Raw genomic sequence first — 27907 nt, 5'->3', positions numbered from 1 at the left:
GCTATTAAGACGTGTGTGTAATGGATGGCTTAGCTCAGAGCTGTGTGCTAAGTAGCAGAGCCCCATTAGTTCCCTTCCTCAAGCAAAGGTCAGTTTTCGCACAAGTAAATCTTCTGACTGGACAGAAGTTTCTCATATCTCTAAAGAGACTCTGAGGAGCAAAGCCTCCCCGCAGGCAATTTATTACACCTTCCCCCGGGTGAACAGAGCAGGGGGCCACCCTGAGAAGGCTGCAATAAATTGTCTGCAGGGAGCCTTGTCTTCCAGCAGAAACAAGGTCTGAGCGGCTGTATTTATACACTGTGGCTGGGTGGGAGGAGGGGGTTTGCAGGGCTGCTGGCTTTTGAGATCTTCCTGCTTAGTGTATGCATAGCTGATGCACACCAACCAGCAAAACACATGATGTACGAATAGATCTGGGTTATGGCACAGTTTCGCTGGACTTTATAGACAGAGCAGCTCATGGGAATCCCTGAAAGCAGCTTGGTTGGACTGGGTTGATTAGGCAGGCTTCATATTCTGATATTTTGCTATTGTTTCTACAGCACCCCGGCAGTACATGGAGCTGTAGAAATATAATGTGAGTGGGATATGGCTCTTTGTCTCCCCTTATATGTAGTGTAAATTGCCTGCGAGCTTGGTGTGGGGAATTACCAGCTCAGTACCAGTAGTGAGAGCAGGTGAGGGAGACAGCATAGCTGGAAGGAGCTCAGAGAAGAGATGGCTAGTAATGAGGATGAGGATGGAGCACCCCAAGATGCTAAAACATCTCAGGGAAGTTCCCTGAACTGTCCTGGGATGATCAAGCTCCATGGCAAAGTGGGGTCCAGCACTGCCCTCCTTGCAGCTCCCCTTGCAGAGGGGTCTGCAGCAGACCAGGGAAGAGCAGACGAGCAGTGCAATTTGTGTATATATGATTTTTCCCCAGCATCTTCTTCTGGGTGCTAGCAGGTGAGATGAAGCATATCAATGGGTGAGACCAAACTCTGCCACTTCTCTCCATCTCCCCTGCCTGCAAAACGGATGTATTTGATAATCTCCTTCGGCCTCTCTCCCCAGTTCCTGTAAACCCCTGTCTCTCACCATGGGACAGAGAGAGGGCTGCTCCTTCTCCCTCCTCGGAGGGGAGAGACAGAAGCTGGTGATTCCGCATTCCCTCCCTGGAGCAAAGCAGTGGAGTGCCACATACCCCTCTCTGGTGGGGAAAACTGTGGATGGAGAAACACAGCCCATTATGTGCGAGACAAATACAGTGCTCTGGTTAATTTAGTGTGGTTCTATTCCGCTCTTCCTGCCGCAGCAGGCTGCTGTCATCACCACCTCTAATCTAATTTCTTGGAGAGAAGCGAAGCTGAGTGGAAGTGAGTGGCACACACACCCATGGTGTGCTGGGATTGCCACGTGCGTGAGTCGGGGAAGTTGGGAGCAGGATGCCATGAATCTGCACCCCATACATGTCTGCTGGCTAATGTGGGAGGCAGCAGTCCATTTCAGCAACAAGTTTTAAGGTCCATCTAGCCCTACGAACAATCCATATTAGCAACCACTGTCTCCCTTCCAGGGTCAACTGTTTCCAAATGGTCTCCTACTTCTTTTATTTTTAACATTAGTCCTTTTCTAATGGAATATGGGTTTAAAGACTGGATATAAAGGAGGGCTGAAAAACTAAAATAGCATACGGCCTCATTAGCAGCTGAAATCTGGTCCAATTCCATTCAGGTAGTCAGGCAAAGCCTTGTAGATGGGAAATGCCTTCTCAACCCTGGCTGCACCAGCCCTTTTTGAAATAATATTCTGAATTTATAGCTGCCCTTGATGCACACAGAGGGGATTCATCAGGTGAAAAGAGGTAGCTACAATGTAGATGCCTACCTCTGAGCAGGGGACTGAGGTCAGAGAAGAGACATAGATATTTTAGGCTGCAACTTACTGAATTCCAAAGCAGTCATCTAAAATAAGTCAGATGAATTGTTCCTGAAAAGTGCTTATTTCTTTCCATAGGTTATATGGGGAGACTGCACTAATTAGCCTGACATAGGCCCGTCTACCAGGTAAACATCTCAGGTTTGGTATGGTCAGTCCCATCTCGCGCATCTGCCCCACCTGCCTTGGACCTGGACCACCGCTGGTGCACACAGAGCTATGTTCCTTCAGGTTAAAGGAAGCAACGATACGCGTGAGCTTTGTACTCTGTGTTTCAGTGCTGGTCTCTTATTTAAGGCCACTTTGTTCTGTGGTAACTGTGGTAACCTGGCAAAACATCTGGCCTCAATACTGAGAGTCCTGAGCCCCCATGGCTCCCATGCTGACTTTAGCCTAGCCAGTTTGTATGAACACATGCCAGACGTTGCTGGATACAGGCATTCCTTTGTGGGAATCCTGCCAGGCCATAGATACAAACTCTGCCCCACAGAGTATTTGAGTATTGAGGATTTATTTCACATTTTTTTCCATGCCTTTCTGAAAGAAAAGCCTTTCCACGTGAGAGATGTTCTGATTTAGCGTGACGACTTCTGCAGCGAGTTGTCACTGTTTAGCTAGTGGAGCTACCCTGAGAACACATATACTCATTCCTGGGAAAAGATCCACCAGTGAAATGAATTCTATTTGCTGAGCTTGTTCATATAAATTAACAGCATGACAAACATCCAGAAGATAAAGAGATCAGACCCATGCTGGTGGTTCCCTGGCTAAGGATTGCTAATCCCACAAGGCCATTGTTTGAAGATGAGAATTCACTGCAAAGCCTGGCCAGCTTGGCTTTCCATGAACAAACAGGGTGTCTATGCCCTGGTCTTCTCTCACCTCAAAGATTTACACAAAGGGACTAACTTTGCCTTCCTTCCGCCTGTGTGAGTCAGAGCAAAATGCTTCTTTCCCTGCCAAAAATATAACAACCTTTACCTGAACCCCTGCTAGCTCTGTTTTCCTCTGACCTCCTTGCTGCCTGGGTTTCCACACTTTACTTAGGTTCCTGCCCTTTACCATGCAGATCATGTTGTGAGGTACAGTTTTGCCATCCTCTTCTGGTCTCAAAACACCCCTGTAAAATCAACTAGTCAAGCAATCCCTCCTTCCTTCATCTCCATCCTTTGCTTCTCCTGGACTTTAGCTGTGACTCTCATCTGACTTGGTTTACCTGCACTGTAAATCCTCCGAGGCAGGGAATGAGTTTCACCAACAACTAAGGTGACCAGGGTTTTAAAAAGCCAACCAGGGAAGTTAATTCTAAGATGAGAACTAGCATCACTCCCATCCTGTTGCCAGACATCCCACCTTCCCTGCAAGACACATGGCACTCCCTCTTGCTTTCATGTATGGCTTTAAAGCTATATAAATGGGTATTAGCAGAGTCTCATAAAATAATATTGCACAAGAATAGCCATGGGGCAGTTCACAGCTGCCCAAGCAGTTCTGATTGCTTCCTAGATTCCTATGTTGTTCTCAGTGGCACTAGATGACAAGCTGAAGACAGAGAGGCTTCAGTTAGCTGTGCAAATGTACAACGGCAGACACTATTTCTTCAGAACTAATGCTAAGAACATACTTCTAAAATCCTCCTTCTTTGATAGAGTGCTGTCAAATTTTTGGTCTTTGATTACAAAAGAGAGTAAAGACACTGGACATCAATGTTCAACAATGTCAAACCCTGAGGAAATGTGTGTCAAAAGATGAAGCTTCAACAGTGCTGCAGAGATTTAAATAAGGGAGGAGAATTTCACGCTGCAAAGCTTGTGAAACTTCCTATTTTCAGCATGTTTTTTCCAAGAAGCCTTTGCTTAAAAAGGCATGCTTTCTTTAAATGTACTTTTAGAGCAATCTAAAAACTACGGCATCTTTGGTGAGCATGCTGCCCATCAACATTGCTGCAGGCATGTTAAGAGTAAAAACAATTTGATGGTCACATAAAAGGTGAAAATCGTTCTTCTGTAGGTTTTTCTCTTCACAAACTACCATTTACTGTTCTTGCCTGAAGCTTCATGTCTTCAGTAGTTACCCAGTGTGGTTGAATTGTACATTTACTTTGACTAGAGGGAAAACCCCACATTATTACTAAATCCTGATACAGTAAACAGATTTCTCTGTAATGAACATCTGGCACATCCAGTTACTTGTATTACTATCTCCCCAATTAGGACCCTCAGGACCAACCTTATCTTTCTCAGCTGCAATGCTTGGGAGAGGTAATGCAAGAAAGGTATATGCAAATACAGGCAAGCCTTTACCAATGATATAGTAGGTGTCATAGGCACCCAGTCCCTTAAAAATTAAGACTTTTGTGATTAGGTATGGTACAGCATTAATTATCTCTGCTTTCTACCTCATGGCAGCAGGGGAGAGGGAGCATTCTGTTTATGGTGTGGATATGGATGGCTCTGTAAGCTGTTGTGCATCCCCAGATTATCAAAATAAGACCCCATCTATGGGTGGGTCTCTTCACAACCATTCCTTCAACCCTTGCTGTAGTTCCCAAGCCAAAACTGAAACTGCTGGGTAACAGATACATGGGGCCTTTCCAACTTCAGCCAGCTGGCTGGAGTCGATTTCTTCTCCAGTTGCCTTCTGCTCAGATCAGATTTGGGGATCGACATGGGAACTCTTCACATGCTGGGAAACATTTTCAACTTCTTGCCAGCATCTGACATCCACAGGGGAAATAAACAGAAAAGACATGGTAAGCTAATGCCCATTCCTAACTCTTGAGGCAACTGGCCTTCCACTCCAATTAAAATTGTAACTCAGTGTGACAATCCACTCATTACTACCACAAAAAGAGAGTATAAGCCCATACTTAGTCTGGTTTTCACACACTCACTTTTCAGACACTGAATGCTGACTTTTCCCCTATGGATTTCCCCTATGGATTGTGATTCCAGAACAGGAGAGGTCACTCATTTAGTAACTGTTGTATGGATCCATAGTCCTAAGATGTCTCTTGGCTAAGATCCTGCTAGAATAACTTGTCTCCACTGCGCTGCCAACTTTCATAAAACAATACAGATGGCAATATTTATGCTCATTGAGTGATCTTTGAAATGAATATGAGAATGGCTAAGTAGCACTGACTTTCACACATTTAGCAGTTCCACTCCTAAATCTGCACTTAGCTCTTGTTCAGTCAGAGCTTTTCCTGCTTTCCATGGGGTCTCTGTCCTAGCATGGACTCTTCAATTTGGCCCCTAGGCAAGATGCTTGATAATAGAGCTGCTGTGTTTTTAATGAGTTAGGGTTTGATGTTTTCTTTTTTTTTTTTTTAAAAATTTGCCTAGAAGTCTAACACTTTTGCAGAAGAGCACCAACAGTTTTGTGTAGTTCTAAGCACAGGTGGATTTGAACTGTATACACTGAAAATGTTCAGCTCTGGATCTACCCTTATGGTTTGAAGCACCCAAAAGGTAGACTAAGCTCTTCTCTTGGGAGACAGCAGGCCAATTCTGGAGTCATGAGGCTTTGTGCAGCCTTGATTTGTCCATCCAAGATATATCCACCACTAAATATAGGGACATAACAGAGCAAAGAGTTTCTTCTCTTGAGAAGCCTCCCTTGTAATTGAAATTAAATGAATGACAATCACTTGGCTGGGAAAAAAAGCTTCACTCAGGAAGAAACTTAAAAGTAGGTCTTCATTTTTTGTGGGTACTGTGGAATGAATGAGAGTGATGTCAGATGTAATATAACACTGGAGTGGAAAGGCTAAAAGAAAGACACAGTAACACTGCACTGGCTAGTTCTAGACATGAGCTATCCATTAAAAGTAAGCTAAACCCCTCAACTTAATTTTGTACATATGCCATCCCAAACCCCAGCCTTTCTCTGGGTGTTTTAAAGCTGCAAGAGCAAATTTGTCTTCTCAGAAAATATATCCCTTGGAGGCAAAGACACTGTGTACCCAAGAGCACCGGCAGCTTCTAGTGGCTTTCAAACACTGACAGTTCCTTGCAAAATACCCAGATGAAGAGAAATTCCCCTAAACTGCCATAATCTTTGTTAAAACCTTTCTAATCTGGTCCAGTCCAGTCTATGAATATGTTCTATGCCCATGCAGAAGCCAACTGATGGCCATAAAATGCCATCATTTGCTATTTGCAGGTAATTCATTATACCATTATGTGGTTGAGTCCAGAAGGCAAATACGACACAGCTATACTGGGATTAATTTGGTCCCTGACATAACGCACACCCTGGGCACAATCCAGAGGAAACGGATGGCTTGCCGGCAAGGAAGCAAGTGTTTTCCCTCCAGGTGGCTGGCTCAGGTTGGTTATCCTGGCAGAAAGAGGTTTTTGTTCTGCAGCCCTACCCAGCTTGGACTTCCCAGGAGTTCAAAACCCACAAATAAAAATGTAAAGACATAATGTCTGATCTTGCCCTCACACAAGGTTTCTCTGTGGGCAGCTATGGGTGTTAGCATGGCTACTACTTATTTGCACTTGTGTGAGAAGAGTTTTCAAAGCCAATGAGCTCAAAGAAACCTCTGTAAAAGTATTTGTTTGTCCATAGGTGTTCCTACAGTGAGAGAAACTGACAGCCTCATTTCCTGGCCCCTAGGGAACAGGTTGTCTGTAGCTGTATCCCATGGGAAGGGCTTGCCATCATGCACTTACCTGACACAAAAGTACAAAACAACCGGTCCTGACTTTTTGGGGAAGTCATGTTCCAGCACCCGGCGGTCCAGCTGAAGCCAGTTCAAGTGTCCCCTGTCAAGAGAAGAAACAGTTTTGAGCCTGGCACCAAAGGGGTTTCTCACTACTCAAGGCAATGAGTTCTGAGGTGTTACAAAAGATGAACTGAAGCACATGCTATTTGCCCTCGGCTATTGCATGATATTTGAAAAACACACAATAAATGTTTGAGGAGTGGAGGCGATATCATTCTGGCAACATTTCAGTCTGGGAATCGAACTGCTAAAGTTCAATCTGTCAGGGTGAAAGCTGGCAGCAGTGAGCAGGCAGGACAGCCCAAAATCTCATGAGCTTCACCTTTTTATTACAACCCCCTGGAGCAGTTGTATCATTAAAAGTCTGTCAAGATTTTCATTAGAAATCCTTATTGTTAAGAGTTTCCACAACACCTGCAATATTTCACTCAAGGCTAAGTCTGACTCTACAGCCTCAGACAGTTTATTTACCACCCATGTGCCTGCAATAGCCTCTCTAGGTTTGCCCAGCCTTCGTTTTTCCTTCTTCAGAGAGCTCCTGAAAAACAGCTGCTCCATGAAGCGTTCCAGCTCCAATTACCACATGCTGCTTTTATTTTGCCTAGATGGTACCTGTCGCTATTATTTTCTCCTATAATTTATCCATTCGTGCCTTGCTGCTGGAAGCTTTCCTGGGCAGGAGCTCTGTTCTTTGTCACGTTCCCCACACTGTAGAGTGCTGTGTGTGCGTGAGAGGTATTTTATAAATACCATTATTTGTATTACAGGGACATCTCACTCCCCAGCTGAGATAAAGGCCCCATTAAATTAGGTACTGTGGAAATACATAGGGTAAAATTCAGGCCCCACTGAAGCCAGCTGGAATTTTGCCGTTGCCTTCAGTGATGCTGGGGCTGCATCCTGTGAGCGTGTTGCTATTGATTTCAGTCAGACCAGATTTCACCCAGAAGGAGAGGCAGCCCTTGCCTTCAGTACTCTGCTGTCTAGACAAGCAAGGGGAGAGAGAACTGAAAAGATTTTGGGGACAACCTTGCAGCAAATAAAGCAGGAAATGGAACTCAGATATCCTGAGCTCTATTCCACTGCTTATTTACCAGCTCATGCTAATCCTCAAGAATAATTCTTCCTTCCATGGGGAAAAAAAAAAAAGGCTTGGTTTAAAAAAAAGGGATAAATTAAGTTTTAAGGTTGCCACAAGTCTTAGCAATGTACCTCATCAGCAGACATACTCAGCTTTCACAAGGGTCTGTCCGTTACTCCTTAGCAGTGTGTGTGGTTTGGGCAACTGAGAAGAGATCTAAGAGATTCAAAATTACTTGTGAGCTCTACTCATCACTCCAGTGGGTTCAGGATCAGACATTTATAAAGAAGCTATCTCACCTCAAATTTTGCCATATAGAAGTCAGGCATTCAGTTTAAGCAGCCTTTGCATCTGTTTTGCAAGAGTACCAAGTCTAAACTAGGTACAAGTGATACATGTGGAGTTGGGGACTTTTCAAACTCATCCCTGGACATCTTCTGGTGTACAAGAAGGATCAAACCCTTTTTTATCCCCTGCTCTAGAGACCTGTATGTTTCTCTCCAAGATATTTTAACTTTTAGCCATTTTTTTCTCTAGATAAAGTTTTTAAATAAGTTTTTTCTCATTTTTTTCTCTACATAAAGGGCAGCCTGAGCTGTGTATTAGAGGCACAGACTTACTAGCAGCATGGCTACTGGAAAGGGGTGACATAATGCAGATTTTCAAGCCCAACTAGTCATTTCATATGTCTCTCTTTCAGTACGTGGTCTGAGGACAAGTCTGCCCAGCCTGGGACAGTGCTGTGCAGTGATACTGCCCGGGATCAGGGGTGAGGATGGCCATAATAATGAGGCTGGATGTTTGGGCTAACTGGTCTTGTTCTCGGCAGGCTGTGTAGCTGGGCACGCAGTATGATGGGGTCTCCTGTCATTTCTGCTGCTGGGATGCAGTCACCCAGTGCTAGTGCAGGATCCCTGCATTGTGCCTTGTTGTTCAGCACAGATATGTACTTTCAGAAGGCTTGGTTTTTAGAAGACAGATGCTCGAGGCTGCCAGAAAATAAGCCCTACTGAAAGATTCTCAGCCTGGGCACCCAAAAATCAGAGGCGTTCACATTTCCTGCTGCATCCCCTTTCTTGAAATCTGTCCTTTTTCCTATTTTTTTTTTTTGTCCTGAAGTGCTGTTATGTTTCTTTTAACAGGACTCAGAAAGGCTGAAATTAACAGTATGCATGGGGATTGAAACTAGACATGCTCACCCATTCCTAGCCAAAGTACAAAATGAGCATTTAACCATGTAGGCCAAAGTACAAAACACTGTCAGAGCAAGGAAAAGCCACGCTAAGCCTGACATCCTATCCTGAACCTGTCCAGCTGCATTTGTATCACCAAAGTAGCAACCACCAGCAGCTGATGGCATTACACACTGGTTCCCACCGAGACCGATTTGTTAACAATGAACTTACTGTCTAACTCTATGTTTATTCAACAGAAATGTCTGGGTTTGCCTAACATGTACAACGAAGGGTTGAGAAGCCATGGTGCACAGAACAATAATTCACTTCAAGGTATTTCTTATTTTGAAACGACTTGCTCTTTTAACTGCATTTTGACTTGAGAAACTGATATGACCAGTATGAAAAGAATATATGCATATACATATGCATACCAGGTTACACATTTATGTTGCACAAGTACACGGTTGTGCGTACTGAATAACACATTTAATTGCCACTGAGTTTTGGGGTTGAAGAGTTTCATTACTCTCATCTGCATGGAGCTTAAATCCAAAGCTCCTTCAGAGGAGGAAGGTCACTTAAATCACTGCCAGGAGCTAACTGCTCACTGTACTCAATTACCACTTACAATCTTTCATCACTGAGGGCTTCTGCACTGCAGATTGTCACCTAACTCCTTGTTTCCAAGCGTGCATGTGTGGCATGTAGAGAACAGCAGCAGTGAACAGTCACGGGCATCCGTCTGTGAATGTGGTCTATCAGGGAGCCAAACTCCAGTGCTGTTTTACACCACAAAGTGCTTTGCTCTGGAAGCTGTCTTCCTGTCTTCAGCAGAACTATTCATGGAGCACAATCCCATGTAAGACAGAGAAAAGTATGGGCATATAACCCTAGGCATGTAGTAATCCTGACAGTTTTCATGGACCAATTTAGGCAGCTTGCACTGGGATCCCATTCATACATGCTTATGTCTAGCTGGATTTCCTTCACGGTTCAATTTAGAAACACAAAGTAGCTTTTGTTTCATTATCACCATTGATTTGTTCATTTGAGTATTTGTATCAGTGTATTCACAAAAAATGGCGCAAACAGTTTTGGGTGACCTGTAGGGAGGTTGAATATCGGAAGCCAGATCATTTTTCTCTGTTGGTTGTACTCATGTTGGCAGTTAAACTGGTGTGTCAATAACAAACACATAATTGCTTTTAGGAAAAGAAACTGGGTCCATTTAGGTCACAGACCAAGTATAGATTTCGGTGCCCAGGGTTCATATTGTCGATTGCATGCAGTAGTTCTGTGTTCTTTTATCAGGGCTTTCAGGAAAGAGTGATACATCAATGAATACTTTGCCTCCAGGTGGTTCTGTTTATATAGTTTTACTGGTTAGTGTCCAGTTTTCTGAAAAGTGGATCCACATTGATTTGTGTTATAAAGGTATTCAGACCAATAAACCTACTCACGCCCCTTCAGTGTCAAACTCATGTTGAATTGAATGGACATTGACAAAGACCAATTCGCATAATAGAAACCATATAAGCTATTTTACATTTCCATCAATCACGACAGAAACAAAAACCCCCTTAAGCTCACAGATTTTCTTGTTTAGGGTCTTAACCCTTCAACAGAAATACTTTTGAAGGGTCTCAAGGAGCTACATGAGTTTAACTGCACAGATTTTGCGAAACAGTGGGCTTGGTGACAAAGGAACTGGTCTAACGCCAGAACAGGACATTATTCTGAGAGCTGCACCCTCCATTGGACTGGCTGTTCAACCAGGACATGGGACACCTGGCCCCTCATTTTGGCTCTGCCACATGGCTGCAGGGTGGGAATAGGCTTCCCCCCACTTCGCAGAGATGAGAGAGTATTCCAGGGAAGAGTAGTACCCCGCTCTTCCTTTGCCATCCCCTTGGCCATAGGATCCTGGGCTGAGCAAGGGCACTCTCTGTCATTACCTTATCACATTAGTACAGTCTCTAGCACAAATGTAACACAGATAATGTGGGCTTCAATGCCTTGCAGTTTTTATCCTAATGTTAGCTAGCTGAAGAAGCTGCTCTGCATGTTCTCCTCTGGTGAGGGAGCAAAAGGGTTTGGATCAGCTTTTGGTTGGACCCACTGAGAGGGGGAGCTGTGGGATGCAAAAGTTGGTAGTTCTCCATGGAGCAGGTGACTCATGTCTAAGGACAAGTAAAGGATGTGGAAAACCTGCCCGTGGCCCAGATGGGGCATCTGCAGTGAACAGAAGGGTAATCCTGACCACTTGCTCTCAGTGAATGCTGGAAGAGCTGATGCCAAAGGAAAGGGCGGTTAGCGGAGATTCATAATCAGCTGAACTAAAAAAAAAAAGCCCTTTCCCCATTCCTTTTCACTCTGAATCAACCAGCATATAGCTATTCTGGCTTCATGTGAAGCTTGGCCCCACGTGCTGTACAGGGACACCCTTTTGACCTGTGCTCTCCCACAGTTAATGGCTCACACCATAAAGCGTTCCTGTGATCATTAAAATAGGAGGCGTTATTCTCTCCTCCATAATAGTCTGACAATCTAATTTTAGTCATGCTGAATGCAGTAATGACCCTATATTATCACAAGAAACTATTAAGTTGCCAACGCAAAGGTTGTTCCTATTGATTTTCTTCTTAGGTTGTCATGATAGAGCACAACTAATGAATGGAAATCCCCAGTCCAAACCATTTCTAAATAAATTACTCTCACAGAGCTTTTACTCTTAAATAGAAGAATTGATTTAATACTTTAGTGGCTTTTCTTCTTTCTAAACTTGCAATTTAGCCAACCCCAGACTACATTTATGAACCAGGCTTGTTCTGTTTTAGCTGGTTATGAGTTCCCTTCAAGTAAGGCACATGGAAACTCAGCGAAGAGTGAAGTGAAGGAAATCCTTGAGGGCCTGCGTCACAGAATTAAAGGGTTTATTTTTGTGTGCCTGGTCTGTATCAGCTATAGGGCTGTGTCAGGTGCTCTGAAAACACACATTAAGAGACTGGTTTTCCTACTTTTTGAAGAAAGGATTTTTTTAAAACTTCCATTTCACATTGCAGGTTAAGATCTGTGGTATAGACAGCCCAGCTTATCTTCTGAAAGTGACATGGGACATCTATTTGCAAGACCCAGCCCAACGCTCCAGGTATATTTTTTTGGCTGTATTCAGTCAAATAAAACAATTGCTGTTTGTGCCAACTCTATGAAAAGCTTTTTACAACTGAAGAGGAAATATTTTTGTCAAGGTTATTTTCACAGCACTGAAGAAGCCTCAGTGCAAAGGTCAGACTCACTATGGGACAGCAGAAGAGCTGCAGACCAAGCTTCATATCAGCTAGGACTTACTGGCATGTTTCTGGGTTGCGTTTACTAGATTTAATGAGGGTGTCCGCAAATTTTTCATCTGGGCTGGCTGAGCATCTCCTAAAATGCACCCTGCTCCATCTTGACTACAGGTCAAGAGGGTGACCAAGTGAGTGGGTGCCATCACCTCACCCTTTGAAATCCCATCTAGACAGTGCACATCCATCTGCATCTGCTGCACATCTTTGAGCACTGCCTCGACAGCCTCTGTCAGCTTCTCGTGCTTCCTCCCATCACTAACCCAGATCTTTGCTCATGCTGCTCTGTGTTAAACCTGGAAGCCCCAGGGGAGGCTGGGCTCTCTCTAATTGCTGACACCTCCTCATTAGCTTCCTTTGCACTCCCAGGGGAGCCCTGTGCCCACTCAGCTGAGCTGAGAGCTGGGACTTGCTCAGCTGCTATCTGGTTGCAGTCTGACATGTGTTTCTTGTTTTTAACCTGTGCTGCTAGGGAACATTTTCATCTCTTAGTCTGCTTTGGCTTCCCTGCATGGCTTTCCTGCACCCCTCAGGCAGCACCCAGAGTAACTTGCTCTCTCCAATAGGAAATAACACCTTGGTGAGGAGCAATATCCTCCTCCTGCTTTATAAATTGCCAGTGCCTCCTGCTGTTCCTCTTTTGAGGACCAGTATCATTAGTTTCTGTTGGGTTGGAGATCTCCTACAGGGCTGAGCTGCTCATCTCAGTGAGATGGGATGGATTCTGGGATCTCCTCTGATTCGGGTGCTGCTTCTGTACACGTCTGATGCTGAGCATTCCTCCATCCTGGGAGCTGTGCCCTGAGATGGCCTCAGGCTGCCCAAGGCAGGCACTTGCCAAAGGAACTGCCTCTAGAGGGGCGATCGCTGCTGAGATGAATGTAGATATGTTTGTGCAATTATCCAGCAGCCTCTGATTACCTGATCCCAAATCATTATTCCAGCAGATAATTTACATTTCCCTGCCACTTGAGCAGGAGAGTAGAGCTGGCTTATGACAGCAATACTGCTGACTCAGCTGTTCTGGGAACCCAGCATTGGCTTGAAAATCTTGTTTTTTTAAAACAGTATAGGTGTGGGAAGCCTATTCCTGATTAATATATATATAAAAAAAAAAACCCCTCTTGCAAACCAAGGTGGAGTATGGTGGGTGCGCATACAAGACATAGTCCATATGCTGAGGACTGTCTAACTACAGAGAGAAAACAGGCAGCTGGAAAAAAGTACCAGGGACTGTGCAGTAGGACTGAGAGGTCACAGACTAGGACTAATCATAGCATTTGGCAGACCTTTAACGTTTCTCCAGTGCTAATTTTATACTGGCCTTTTAAACAGGGAGTAAAAATGGCCTGTCTTGAGACAAAAGCTCAAAATTTGTGGTAATACTAGGACTCTAGGAGCTGGGGTTCAAGGAGAACAACCAACATTGCCTGAGGTGACTGCAGTGTCAGGGTCCCATCTTTTAGTTTAGCTTAGCCATAAGGCTGTTGTGTGATTCCTGGAAAGGTCAAATCCTTTCCACAATGGAAATTTTATATTTAAAAATGCTTTTCATTCATGTTAAATTCAGCAATTCCTTCCTTTCCCACACTTTCTTCTTTCCCTTTTTTAAGAAACTCTAATCTGGGATCTAAAACATCAGAAATAATAGAATAATTTTGTGAGGTTGGTTTTTTATTTCTTTTCTTGGAATAATTAAGCATTACTTTTAAGCCTGCATGAGTGAATAAATGGATTAACACTTTAATTGAACAGTTCCGCCAATCTGGTAATAATTTTGAACTAGCGAGTGGATCTTAAGTCCATGAGAGCTTAAGCTAACCTTTTACCAATGCCAAATGACACCAACTCTTTGAACATGGGATTAGGAAAGGATTGTTACTGCCTTTATACACCTCTGGCCATGCTTAATTTCCCATGAGAGGCCTCCAGCCCCCTGAAGAAGAGGCAGTACAAGACAGACTCTGATGTGAGGTCCACGCCACCCTAGACCTTGGTCTAGGACCTTGGGGTACACAGGTCTTCTACGCTGGTCATTTTGCTTAGGACAAAACCGCCAAGGTTTCCTGTGATCTAAGAGTTGCCTCTTAGGTCTTTGATTTCTTGCACTTACGTTTCATCTGTGAATGCAATTCCAAAGTACTCCTTCTCCTTCAGGTTGAAATGAGATGCCACCAAGTCAAGCAACTCCTTGGCCAAAAGCTTTGGCTGGAAAACAAGAATGAAAGACAGTGATTAATGAGAACTTGGATAGAACTGCACTGTGCTTCTGGAGGGAAACGCTATCCTTGAAGGTATCCCACTGCTGTTGCTTTTATGTTCCCTCTGGTGTTTGAGCCAAATCTGCAAGCAACATTAGCGGCTTGAAATGAGCAATAGTCTCCCTCCTAGGTAAATCCTAAAAACCTGTCAATTCTGACCTCTTCATTGCTTAATGTCTCTGCAGACAGATGACCTGCCACCTGCCAGTGTTTAGATCTACCATGACCAGCTCACTCATGCCTCTCTGATAATTTTAGTTGTTAAAGCTTTTTATCAAGGACCTTTGCAAACACATTTCAGACACCCACTCTCACACACAGAGCACAGATATATGCTCATAACACTAAGAAAATACATAGTGCCAAAAGATAGGATGTGACAGGACCAAATGAGAAGTAAATGACAGAACAAAATAGTTTCCCATTCAGTATTGCTTGTCATTTAGAGATAAGAATATATCCTCAAATTTAGGCACTTGGAAGGAAAGAGAGGAAAGTAACACACACTTTCAAAATACCCTTTGTAAAAGCATAAAAGCCAAGCTCAGAGAAACTATTTGTTCCATACAGAGGACAGTGCATGACTACCTTTTCTGCAAAACCTTATGTGACTCTTAAGTCTAATGCGTCCTCCTGCCTCTATGAATTTTCACCAGCTCTGCTGAGCTCCTGTGTTTCCTACTGGACTACTGAAGTCTTGGCCATAACAGAGGTCTTGTCTTGACTGTCACTGGTAGAAAACAGGGGTACAAAGGATCCAGGTAGATGCAGCCTGTGATCCCACAGCCTGTAATAGCCCCAGATCCCAGAGCTGCAATGGTTACAGCAGCATTGGCACAGCTGGAGTCAGAGATCCCAACAATGTTCCCTGGTGACTGCTCATAAGGATTTGGTCTACAAATCTCTGTGCTGCAAGCCTCGGTGAAAATAAAGTTGTCTGCAGGCTTGACTGCCCCAATGAGTCTACCAAGCAGCTGAGTCAGAGTTACCCCAGATGTGAACCTGTTAAATGGAGATGAAATGATGATGCTGTGCAGAAAATGGATGGTGGGGACCTGAGAATCCTGCTGTCCTAATTGGCTGCTCTGTCCTGTAAATACAAACATAGCTTGTATTGAAAAAAAACCCCCTGATTTGTACTTAACTCCCAAACAGATTCGTAAGATTCTCAGCCTCTCTCTAAAAATGTCCATAAACCCAGTAATGTCATAGTATCTGACACAGCTGAAAGAAATTTGAAGTATAATTCCCTGGCATTCATGTGAGCATTACACTGTCCTCCACCCACCTGTCTCCCTTCTATGTCCTAGTGCAGTTACCAGCAATGTCCGTATGGTTCCTTTGTGCACCCAACACAAGGGTGGTTTCTAGGTCATGCCAGCAAAGAAAGAAGCAATAGCCATGCCTAAAGCAGCACTAGTTTAAAGCAGCCTCTGAATACGAGATAAGTTGCTATGTAGGAGGAACAGCCTGGCAGATAACAAATAGGTGGGATGCAGCTAGTTTCATTTTAACTCCCAAGTCAGACTTCTCAGGCACAACCGTTGGAGTCTTTGCTATGTCTACGTTGCCTGCTGCATTGCCTGTCACAGTCTCCTGAACTAGCTTCTGAATGGTGCTCAGCGCTGAGTAGACCAGGCATGGAGCTGTGGTCATGTCCTTTGTCCCCTTGAGTCCCTTCAGGGAACCAAGCAAAGAGCACACCAGCTACACCAGCCTCTTTGGGGACTCCTCAGGTACTTCTCTCCTGGCATTGTGCTGGGTGGGATGGATGTTCCTAGCATCCCTGTCTCCTGTAAGATGAACCTCCCTTTGCTGGAGTATTTTAAGGACAAGCTACAGTTTGGCTTATGAGATACCTGGACATTGTGGCAAAGAGCATCATAAGACTGCCGGGTGAATTCAGAGATACATAGGCTCAGTGCAGGTACTTACTGGGGGCGTTGGATGAGTTTTCAGCTTAACAACAGACAAACAAACACAAACTTTTGAAGGAGAGAGAGAAAGGGGGTTTTGTGCCTGCCAATATGCAGTTTGAGAGCCTAAGTCTTGCTTTTCCCCCACCCCAGCCCAAGCCTCCATGCTCCTTTCTCTCCTGATCACGCCAGACTCTCTCTGCACCAGAAAGAGACTTCTTCCCAGCCCAGTGCTACCACAAGAAGAGGGGTGGGAATGCATGCCCAGTGACGGGTGTAGGGAAGGGCAGGACTGACCCCCCCCCCCCACCCAAGGCCACTGGGGGCAGTTGGTGGAGGTGAGTCTGGGCACCCCCATGATGGCGTGCATTGCAGGCATGGTGTTGCGTGGCTGGCACTGCCTGGCTCCCAGTTCTCTGGGGTGACTCCGTTATTTGATAAATGAGCAGTTGTGCTGCCAAGCAAGGAAGCGAGCCATCAGCAAGCCTTGCTGGGTGTCCCACCTGAGATGGCAAGGCTGGGGAAGGGTGGGGAAAAAGCATGCCTCAAACACAGCAGCATTTTGTCAAGCCTGGGTTAAACATTTGGGGGGGGATAGGTTGAGCTTTCATATTTTGCAAGAAAGCAGAACAGAGCAATAAATGGCTGCTGTGAAACACGCCGCCTGTGGACTTGGGGAAGTGATGGGTCCCTCGGCTCCAGCCAGCCAGCACTGCCACAAGGGTCACTGGACAAGGGGTAAAATCCCCTTCTTATGTCCAGCCACATCATGGAGAAGTGATGCCCAGCATCCCTTGCCCGATGCACTGCTGCATCCAGCCCCAGGTATCGAGTGAGGAGCAGCACCTGAAAGCACCTGCATTCAGCCACCCTCCCCAGGCAAGACGGGTAAATGCAACATGCTGCTTCCTTATTTCTGCTGAGTGAGACCTGGCTGCAGAAAAAGCCACAGAGAGGTGATCAGCACATGACAGCTTTCCCTTCTCTACTGCCCATTAGCAGCTGCTCCTCTCCCAGCACAGCCCTCCTCCTGCCCCTGGGGCTCAGCAGGGGCACGGTCTCTACTGCCCTTGCCACAGGGCCTCCTCCAAAGCCTGTGGTAGCAGATAAGGCAGGATAACCCTTTGGCTTGCAAGATAAGGGAAAAGAACAATAGATGCAGACCCAGCACTGGAGCGGTGCCAGGTTAGTTACTGGGCCAGAGTCCCTGAAGAGGCTTACCGCAGGGAACTTAAGCCCTGCTAGTCCCCTCCAAGATTACTTTCCGCTCTCCTCTTAAGCTCTACAAGGTTATTGTCCTTTCCAGTAGGATGGCTCCCGTGTCCTCCCAACACAGACAGGCAACCTGAGTCTTTGGAGGGGAGAGAAGGAAGGTGTTTTCTCCAGGTAGCTAAGACTGCTCAAGACAAACCTGCACAGCAGGGCTAAGGGCAGGAAAACCCTGCCAGGCACAAGCCGAGCTGCAGCCCATCCCACTGTCTCAGGAGAGACCCACGCACTCAATGTTAACGGTTAATCTTCTTGCCGTTCTCGATGGGAATGGCTGAGCAATGACCTCCTTTCATGTGAGCCGAGCAGACAAAGAGCTCATTAGCAATGCCTGTGGCAAGTTGTTTTAATTCATTATTAATTTCTGGACTTCATTTTCCAGAGGGATATTCATTTTGCATTAATAAAACTTCCGTGACAGACACATTGAAGAAGATGGGGGAAGACACGCTGAAGAAGATGAAGTCTCTGACAGCAGGGAAATCAATAGAAAGTAGGTCCGGGACCTTCTACATCCAATATAGTGGGATGGTCAGCAAGATAGCTTGTGAATCCCACAGGCATAAATCAGGAATAACAGGTGGCATTCAAACCAGAAACTGAACTGTGTCCTCAATGCTGCAGAGCTGGACCGTGATGCGCTGTGAGCTGCCTGGGCAGCTGCTGAGACCCCTCTGCATCTGCTGCTCTTCATCTCCTTCCTACCCACACCTTCCTGCCATCCTCCATGTAACCTGCATCAGAAAAAGCAGCCTGGGGGAGCATGTCAGAGCTGCAGCTGGCTGGCCTGAACTTGGGATGGGGTACATCAGCAGAAATTCTTCAATGAGGGCTGAGCACGCTTTGCTGGCAGGGAAGGGTTGTTGGAGCAATGTTATTCAGCCCTGCTGCTCCCTCCTGCTACAGGACCCTCTTTGTAAAAATGCACGTGAAGAACAATGCACTGTAAATCAACTGTTATTTTTACTAGAGAAATCAGCAGGGCCCCAGCTGTGGTCCCACCACACTGGAGCTGTGGCCCTGGGGGAGAAGAGGCTGCTCCTGGTGAGCACTCTGCCCCTGCCAGGAGGAAGGGCTGAGGGACCCATGCTCCCATATAGTGGAGTCTCTGGCACACACACCAGCCATTTTGTAGCCAAAGACACTGTCTCTGAGGGTTTTCTGCATGGCAGCAAGCCAAATGCTTTCACAGCTCTGCACTCCCACCTCTACTCCTCAGTTTCTACTCCAGCCTGGGACAAGCAACACTTTGCAGCCTGGGCTCTCTGGACTTGCAAACACAACACTTTCCACAAAATTTAATACCTCAATACTGGGTCAATGGATCCACCTGCCAGGCATGATGGCATCAATACATCATCCAGGGGATTCCTGGTCACCTGTAGAGCGTGCAACTCTTCTGTGAAGTCAAACCTGACTCGGAAGCACTCTGAGGTTTCTCCCCTCTTGAAGAGGCAGGAGAGTAGAGATGGGCTGCCTCCTTATTAACAGAATGACCCAGACACACTTCACTGTGCCCTGGGCCATGCCTGAGAGGTTTATCCGAAATGCTGCGTAATGCTTTGCAACAGCAAAGCACTTCTGCTTCAGCAGCGAGGAGCACAGCGAGCACATGGCTGGGGCTCTTCTGCAACCCCAGCTCCTGCAGCCTTGAAGCGGTGAACTCATTCCCTCCCTCCCCTCCAAAACAACTTAAGTTTATTAAAATAATGACTTAGAAGAAAGGGAGAGCTTTATTAGTGGTGTTAGGAGGTGGCAGGGAAAGGAGTGAGCCTCAACAGCAGCTCTGTGACTTGAACTTGCACCAAGAAAGCTTACGAAAAGACAGCAAAGACAGTGCAAGAAGGTACGTATGGGTTCACAGCTGGCTGACGCTCCCAGCACTGCCTCCCTGCATCTCCCCATTGCTTAAAGAGCTCCCCATACGCTGGGCTACAGGCACAGCCTGTGCTAGAGAGAACCACGCCAAGATAACTTCAGTGTATGCAATGCCCAAGCTCTGTCTTGATGTCCTTGGCTCTATTTTAAGAAGCATTCAGCTCTGACAAATTAACCACAGGGGATGAGTCTCTCGTCCATGCACTGTGCTTATCTCTGTACAGAGACACTATATACAGGTGCACTCTATACAGGTGTCTCTTCCCAATTAGACATGAAGACAACTTCCCTGAATAACGACAGAGCACAGCAAGCACTAAAGGCAAGCAGGGAGGGGAAGGGCAAGCCTGAGAGCGCCTTGGGAAGAGGAGATGGAGGCTGCATGAGGGATGAATCATGCTGACGCAATGTCAAAAACCCCTGAGTATCACAGCTCTTCCATGTATTTATTGGATGAGTTGTCATTAGCATGAGCCCACTAACATGGGCTGCTGGACCCACTGGGGGAGCAGGCTGGGATCTGCTCACAGAAGAACTCCCCAGCACTGGAGAGAGGAAAAGGAGGAGGTGAGATGCAGGTGACACAGAGCAAGGCTTTGATACACAAGGTGACATGCAAACCCCATTTTGGTGCCTCCTAACAGCAGCCATGGTCATTGTCACGCAGGTTTAGTGATGATACTGATACGTTATGGGTGTGTATTGGCCATGGGATGTGAGGATGAGGAAGAGGGCTTCTGGGGAGAAGAATTTCTTGTAGCCTGGGGGAGCTTGACACCAAGCTGAGTGGTGTAGTTGATGCGCCTGAGGGATGGGATGCCATTCGGAGGGACCTGGACAAGCTCCAGAAGCAGGCCCATGTGAACCTCATGAGGTTCAACAAGGCCAAGTGCAGGGTCCTGCACCTGGGTTGGGGCAACTCCTGGTATCCATACAGGCTGGGGGATGAAGGGATTGAGAGCAGCCCTGCCGAGGAGGATGTGAGGGAAAGCTGGACATCACCCGGCAATATGAGTTTGCAGCCCAGAAAGCCAATTGTGTCCTGGGCTGCATCAAAAGCAGCGTGGCCAGCAGGTCGAGGGAGGGGATTCTGACCCTCCACTCCACTCTGGTGAGACCCCCCCTGCAGTACTGCGTCCAGCTCTGGGGTCCTCAGCACAGGAAAGCCATGGACCTGTTGGAGCGGGTCCAGAGGAGGCCACAAAAATGATCAGAGGGCTAGAGCACCTCTGCTATGAGGACAGGCTGAGAGAGGTGGGGTTGTTCAGCCTGGAGAAGAGAAGGCTCCGGGGAAACCTTATAGCAGCCTTCCAGTACCTAAAGGGGGCTTATAAGAAAGATGGGGACACACTTTTTAATAGGGTCTGTAGTGATAGGACAAGGGGTAATGGTTTTAAACCAAAAGAGGGCAGATTCAGGCTAGATATAAGGAAGAAATTTTTTACGATGAGGGTGGTGAAACACTGGCACAGGTTGCCTAGAGAAGTAGTTGTGGTGGAGCAGACCCCTGGGCCATGTTGCGATGTCAGGACCAGCCAATGCTGTGTTCTTGTTTTGGCTGCAAGTGCAGTGAGTTAGGACCATCTGATAACTTGTCCTGGCTACAGTGCAGTGAGTTAGGACGATTAGGCGCTCCCTAACCATACCTGAAACTCCTGTTGCCTGGACCACAGTCCGCCCTGGAAAGTGCCAGAATTACCTGACAAGAATTGTGGCCAGAATGGAAATATACTGTCCGAAGTCAATCATCTCAGATCCTATAAATAGTGATCCTAAGTGAGACCCTTTGAGCCCTCCAGGACTGCAGCAGGCTGGGATGCCTCTCAGGGCAGATATCGCTAGAATTTTGAAGAGTAGATTTTGCGAGGATTTCCAAGATTGTCTGCTAATAGATGCTGACAAAGAAGAAGGGGACAAAGATCGTCTGCTGACAAATGCTGATGAAGGAGAATAGCGAGTAATTCACTACAATTAGGTTTCACGAAGTTTCAAAGATCATTTGGTACCAATAATTTACTACAACGGGCAAAGAGAGAAAAATCTTGATCATAGGTTAAGCTCTACATCTGTGTGTATGTGCGTTTGTGTGTGTATGATTTGATTTAGGAAACTTTGTAGTGTTGTTTATAGCAAATTTTATTAAATCACTCTGATAATTGGCTGATGATTAAGTATTGTTAAAAATCATATAACCTAATCTTGTGATTTACTGTAATAGTGTTAATAAATCTTAAATTGCTGCTAGCTTAAAGTTGTGTAGGATCCATAATCACTCATTCCCAGACAAATTGGCATAGTAATTCAACAGGAAATTTTCCTTACCCTTTTGTATCCCTTCCATTAGGCATAAACCATTGACCAAGTCTGGGACGAAGTCTGTATCCAGCTGCAGCTGGACTCCTCTCTGAGAAGGACTTTAGAAAGCAAGGGGGTCAATTGTGAACCTTGTGACTCAAAGCAGGGGGGTTTCCCTTACCCTTTTGAGTCTCCAGTCTTTGTGTAAATCATTCTAAATAATAGATTCTAACTTGATTTTCCTTTGTATGTTTCTTTCATATAGTAAGTAATAGAGTGAGCCTTGCCATTGAACTTTGTTGTGTTTTTACAAATTGACATTAAAAAAATCCCTTTTGCTAATATCTTTGATGGTGATTCTTTAAGTGATCTAAATCACTCATCCATGACAGTGGTAGATGCCCCATCCCTGGAAACATTCAAGGTCAGGTTGGATGGGGCTCTGAGCAACCTGATCTAGTTGAAGAGGTCCCTGCTCATTGCAGAGGTGTTGGACTATATGATCTTTAAAGGTCCTTTCCAACCCAAGCCATCCTATGACTCTATGACAAGCTTCCAAGGGCAACTAATATCCTAAAACTGGCCCAAATTCCTACAAATACCTATTTCTTTCCAGGAGGGTGACTGACTCAGCTGAGGATCAGCACTATAAATATCGAACCTTCCTCGAGCCAAATCCTGCCCTGAGAGGGCAGGGCTGCCATCCAAGGAGGGGCTCCTTGGGGGCTGAAAACCAGGTACCCCAAGTGCCACCATGGGTGCAACTGGAAACTCATTTCACTGAGCAATGGGCACTTCAGCTGGCTCAGCGCCTGGGGAGTAAACATCTGACTATCTCAACCAGAAAAATCGGAGAAGTGCAAGGATTTCTCCACAGCTTCAGAAGATCATTCTGTCAGTCATTGTGGAAAATACAGCAGAAACACAAGCATTCCAGTATTAAATATTCAATATAATTAAAAGACAATGTTACTGGGATTTGAGCAGCCTGAGGAACTCCAGAGTCATGTTGTTTCCCCAGTGGAAAGACAGGCTGCCCACTTTTGGCAGAGAAGCATGTTTCTCAGTGACAGCTTACCATTACGCTTAGAAATGAGTGAGTTATAGAGAGAGATTATCTATCCACAGTCCAGCAGTGCCATGAATAAAAAACAGATGACATGGTATTAGCAGCTGCTGGTACGTCCCTAGAAACGCAGGCGCGCAATAAGTATATTTTATTGTTTTATTAACTGTCAGACAAGCCTATCTATTCCCCCTCCCCCATTTCATAGCTTTTCCCTAACTCTCGGTGGCAGAAGGTTTCTGGGAAATGCATAGTTTCAACATATGGACAGACGCGTGCCGCCTGAATCCATCCAGCACAGAGACACGCTGAACTGTGGGAACAAGGTAACTAGATCACACTTAGTAATGCCTCGTTTCATTAGATTAAAAAGACCGCTACCATCCACCATCTCCTTGCTAGAGGGACTTACAGCGAGATATATCATGAGAATATAGAGATGAGACACTGCTATGCCAAGTGCTGCAACGCTAAAGACTGTTTGCTGTACCGGTGCTCAGCCTGCACTAATTTTGTACTATAACCCAGCTGTGGTCAGGCACAGGCTCCAGGACTCAAATAATTGGTATTTAACTGTGAGCACGTGCTGGTGCAGGCTGGTCCATTGGCATCCTCCAAGCCAAAGCCACCAGGTCATAGCCCAGACCAGACCCAGTCCCAAGGACGGTCGCCCTGTTTGAGATAGAGAGTGAGTTTACCCCTAGGAACACAAGCTGGGCTGTGCCATGTGGCTTCCAGCCCAGCCAACGAGCTCCGACCTATTTTATTTATGAGTGCAGACATAGCAGATGCTGTCCAGTGAGTTCCCGAGCAGGTTTGGTTTCTGCAGGACAGATCGTGAAGTGTGTCTGGTTCAAACCAGCCTCTTGAGTCTTGCTGATTTGGTCCAATTTTGCTAAACGTTCAAAGGGCGGATGTTTGAAAAACATCTTTTTGGTGGCTTGAGTTGAAATGTAGGCTGGGGGATGTGTGCGGTGTGGCCATTCTGTCAGCAGGAGAGGTGAGGTGGAAAAAGGAGTGGTTTGCATGAATACAGAGTGATTCCTGCCTTGGCGATGCCCAGCGCGGTACTGTCAGGCAGGGTACAACGCTTCTTCATCAGCCGGCAGCATCTCTTGCCCATCTCGAGCCTTGGACAGTGTAATCAGGAGGAAATAAAAGTGCAAAAATGGTGATTCATGCACAGTTCTTCCCCTCCACCAACTATTATCATTTGCTAAAAAGCAAACTCCAGGTGCTCCCGCTGAATTACATCATCTGCTAAAACCGGCCACAAAGCTATGCTCCAACGCCACGGTGATAAGGGCAGTAAAGATGCCCGTATCGACTCTTTGTGTTCCCACTCTGTTCCTCGAGGCATTGGTTATTCAGTGGCCAGCAGCCTTATCTGCTGAAGGCCAGCAGCACGCTTATACCCATATGCATCAGGCAGCACATTACCCCATGATAGTTACAGACTGTAACTCCCTCCCACCCCTGCTTCCTTGTGCATGAAACACCGAAATCTCTCATCCAGGGGCCATTGAACTGGCACTCACTCACAGTTCCCTTCTTGTCAAATTGGCTCTGCCAACAGCTCTGTCATCCCATTGTTTAACCCATTTTACGCACTTTGAAGAAAAGAAAAATCCAAAGTCACTCCATAGTAATGTTATGTAAATACCAAATAACGGCCCTTTCAGCTATATTCTCATCTGAATACAGTGTAATAACATTGTACAAAACTGCTCAGGCTGAAGGCTTGGGGCTTTAGGGGTTGCAATTCCCCTTATGGGATAGATCCACCATTCCTCAACTCTGCATTACTGTGTCAATATATGGAGCCCACATAATCAAAGCAGGGTGGGATGTAGCTGGGTGAAAAATTATTCATTGAAATGCAAGATGCCTGGAGACTGAACACCTTATTTTTTATCACGCAACAGCTGAACTCCGTCAGTGTCGGGGACCGGTGGTGGGAGCGTTGCTCGTGCTGGCACACACAGCACCTCTTTCCTAGAGACAGCGGTTGGTGCTAAAAATCTCTTTTCTACATTTACATAGGAAAATGAGACGACTTGCCTCCAGCAGCCTCCTTGGGAACGTGGAGGGTGGTGACAGAGTGCCATTGACATTTTTCTTGGAAAGTCAACACTCGCGAGTTGTGGGAATTAAGATTTATTAGGGTCAGAGAGACAAAGACCAAAAAATTCCCGAGTTTTAAAAAAAGTCTGTTTGGTAAAAGGATTAGAAACACCCTACTGACAAGTTGCCTTAAAAATATTCACATAGCTGCATTTCTGGGTTCAGCTAATACCTGACACGCCATATCTTAAGTCAGAAGCCATTGCTGACACTCTCTAATTCCCCTACATATTAGCAATGTGAATCTGCTTAAATATTCTTGTAGTCAGAGAAAGTAGAGAGCGTGAGCAGGCCAAGCCTGCATGGCAAATTCATGTGAAAGCCAAAATGAGAAGCAGTTGGTGGGAGGAAAAAGACACTTTGGGGTCTGTAGCATCCCTCCTCCCCTTCTTGCCTGATGCAGAGGCAGCTGCCCACATCCCCCATTCAGATGGGGTCTGCATCGATGCCCAGTGACCCCATTCCTCTCTGTTGTCTTCTATATCATCTCACGACTCCAGCAGAGTTTTTCAGGTGACTGCATCCAAAGAGACCAGCCAGCTGCTACTGGTGCTGGGACGGGAAATCTGCCCGTCTTCCCTGCTCCATGCTCAGACCTTTCTCTCATGCATGACAAAAGCCTCAGTGCTTCCCTCTTTCCTCCCTTAGCCCTCTCCCTGCTCCATCTCTTCTCTGTCTCTGATGGGAGCAGCTAACGTCCCCACGTACAGCTGAAAGAGCCGGCTGATGCGCTGAGGATGGAAGAAGGATGAGCTGAGTTTTGTGGCTGGCCCCTGCTTGGTGTCCATGTGTTTTTTCATCCAAAGACCTGAAGCACATGGAGGTTTGGTGGGTACTTAGAGTACTACATCCCATGGGGGAATCTGCATCGCTTTCTTCTGCAGGGCTGGGGAGAGGGAGAGGATGCTGTACCTGGCATTCAGACTGACGTCCTGGTCTGGCCCGGCTACTTGGGGTGCCAGCAGGAACAGCACACTGTAAGGTATTTCTGCCTGGGATCCCCCAAGAGTCTGCATCTCTGTGCTGTGCAGTTGGGATGTGCTGGCTAAATGCACATCACCTTCGCGGAGCACCTGGGCCAGGTCTGCTGTGTCCCAGTCTACCTCCCATATGCCAAAGCGCTGATCTGTGCATGCACAAGCAGCCCTTTGCACGGGATTTCCAGAGGCCTGAGTATCAAGGGCAAGTTGTCAAAATCCTGACATTCCCCCTGGGTAATCTTTCTGGGCAGTAAAGGAGATCGTGCGGGGTAACCTCATATTCATCCACCCTTGAGTCCTTTCCCACTGAATAGTGGCCAGGAGCATGAACCAAGTGAGAAGGTCTGGCCAACCACAGAAGTAAACCCAGATTGCAAGGGCAAGCAGGCATCTTTTTAGGAGGGATTTGACGGGAAGTGTGGAATTCCTTATGCTGACTGATGTAAAAATTGCTTTTGTAGCACTGCCAAGGTGCCGGCTCATCTAATCAGCCATGAAAACATCACTGAAGCAAGTTAAAAAGTTGCCCCGAGTCAATTTGCGCATGCAACTTATATTACTCTTTATTTAAACTTTCTAGGTTCATTTTTAGCTGGTTGGAGGAAACAGATCCTTCCTCTATTATCTTTCTATGGGTTTCTCCCAAAACCTAACACAACATCAAATCTGTCTTGTCCTGTACAAGACAGTCCTGAAGACAAGCCTGGCCGGCTGCTTGCTTTGCTATGCGTTTACTGTAGCAAATACTATGTTTTCAGGAGACTACTGTGAACTCCATGGGAGGTTTTATAGTATTGTCAGGACCTGCATTCTGTGGATTAATACAGCTTTAATGAAAATACATCCCAAATTTGACAGTTTTGACTGAGATTTTCTTTGAGCTTTCAGGGAATTTGGAGCAAGTTTATGAGGCGCAAACTCAGAAAGACTGGTACAAAAAAGGTACCTGCTTATGTGGACCCAAACAATCAACTTTCAAGTAAATGCAGCTCTGTCAGAGCAGAAAAAACCGTTCCCAGCTATGATGGCTAGATTCACTAGCCCTTCAAATCATTCTCAATGTCTTGAACCTATTAATGATCTATTCAGTAGCTTCCCATCTCCTTCTGCATGAAACACCTATGAGATTTCTATGTATAAATGAGAAGAATATGGACAATAGATCAGCAGAGCAGAAGGAAGATGCCCCCACACATAGGAGGACTTTGCCCTGGTTGAAGACCATTGGTTTCATATAAGCAGGAGACAGAAGGATCTGTGCTTCAAAGCAAAACACTGTTTTCAAGGTGGCAGTGGCTCAAGCATCTCCCAGTTCACCTAATCTCCAGAAAACTGAGACTGGGCATATTTGGCACTTGGATGCCCACGGTTTAGCAGCACTGGCTAGGTCAGCACTAGCAACCTGAAGAGGGCCATAGCATGGACTTGAGTGGTCTCCAGACTGCAGCACCATTTGCACAGTGCTGGCCTGTGGGAGCTAACGTTCTCCCAGCCAATCCCTGAGCACCATTTGGGGGATAGCTTGGGCCAGGAACCACTTCCAGATGTCAGTATGGATCTGTCCACCCCATTCAAGGGGAAGAGTTTAGCCCGCTGGATACCAGCAGACTCCATGAGCCAGTGAACAAGTTCTGACTTGTTACTTCTACGAGCACAAAGTAATTGATTTTCCTCCCCTATGAGGAGGAAAAGCCAAGTCAGAGAAAGGATGTTCTCAAATTGGCCTTCAGTAGTCACAATCAGGTAAACAAACCCAGATTTCTCATATTCCTAAACCAGAAGAATTAGCTCATGCAGTAGCAGTTTCTGTAGCAACGTCTTGCACAGATTACAAGACACAGCTCAGATGTGCATGGC

General features: G+C 46.0%; 1 protein-coding gene across 1 annotated transcript in view; it reads right to left on the bottom strand.

The window, feature by feature from the left end:
• Window positions 1-27907, bottom strand: part of FRMD4A (FERM domain containing 4A) — a 134357-nt gene that overhangs the window by 85860 nt on the left and 20590 nt on the right. The window contains exons 2-3 of the mRNA XM_010580959.1: window positions 14375-14469; window positions 6606-6698 (exon numbers count right to left, since the gene is read on the bottom strand). Of these exons, the coding sequence (XP_010579261.1) occupies window positions 6606-6698; window positions 14375-14469 (188 nt within the window). The remainder of the gene's footprint in view (window positions 1-6605; window positions 6699-14374; window positions 14470-27907) is intronic.

The sequence above is a fragment of the Haliaeetus leucocephalus genome, unplaced genomic scaffold (assembly GCF_000737465.1).
Source record: "Haliaeetus leucocephalus isolate CR32 unplaced genomic scaffold, Haliaeetus_leucocephalus-4.0 Scaffold751, whole genome shotgun sequence".
NCBI classification, from domain to species: domain Eukaryota; kingdom Metazoa; phylum Chordata; class Aves; order Accipitriformes; family Accipitridae; genus Haliaeetus; species Haliaeetus leucocephalus.
Note: the sequence above shows the minus strand (reverse complement) of the source record. Positions and strands in the feature narration are given on the sequence as shown.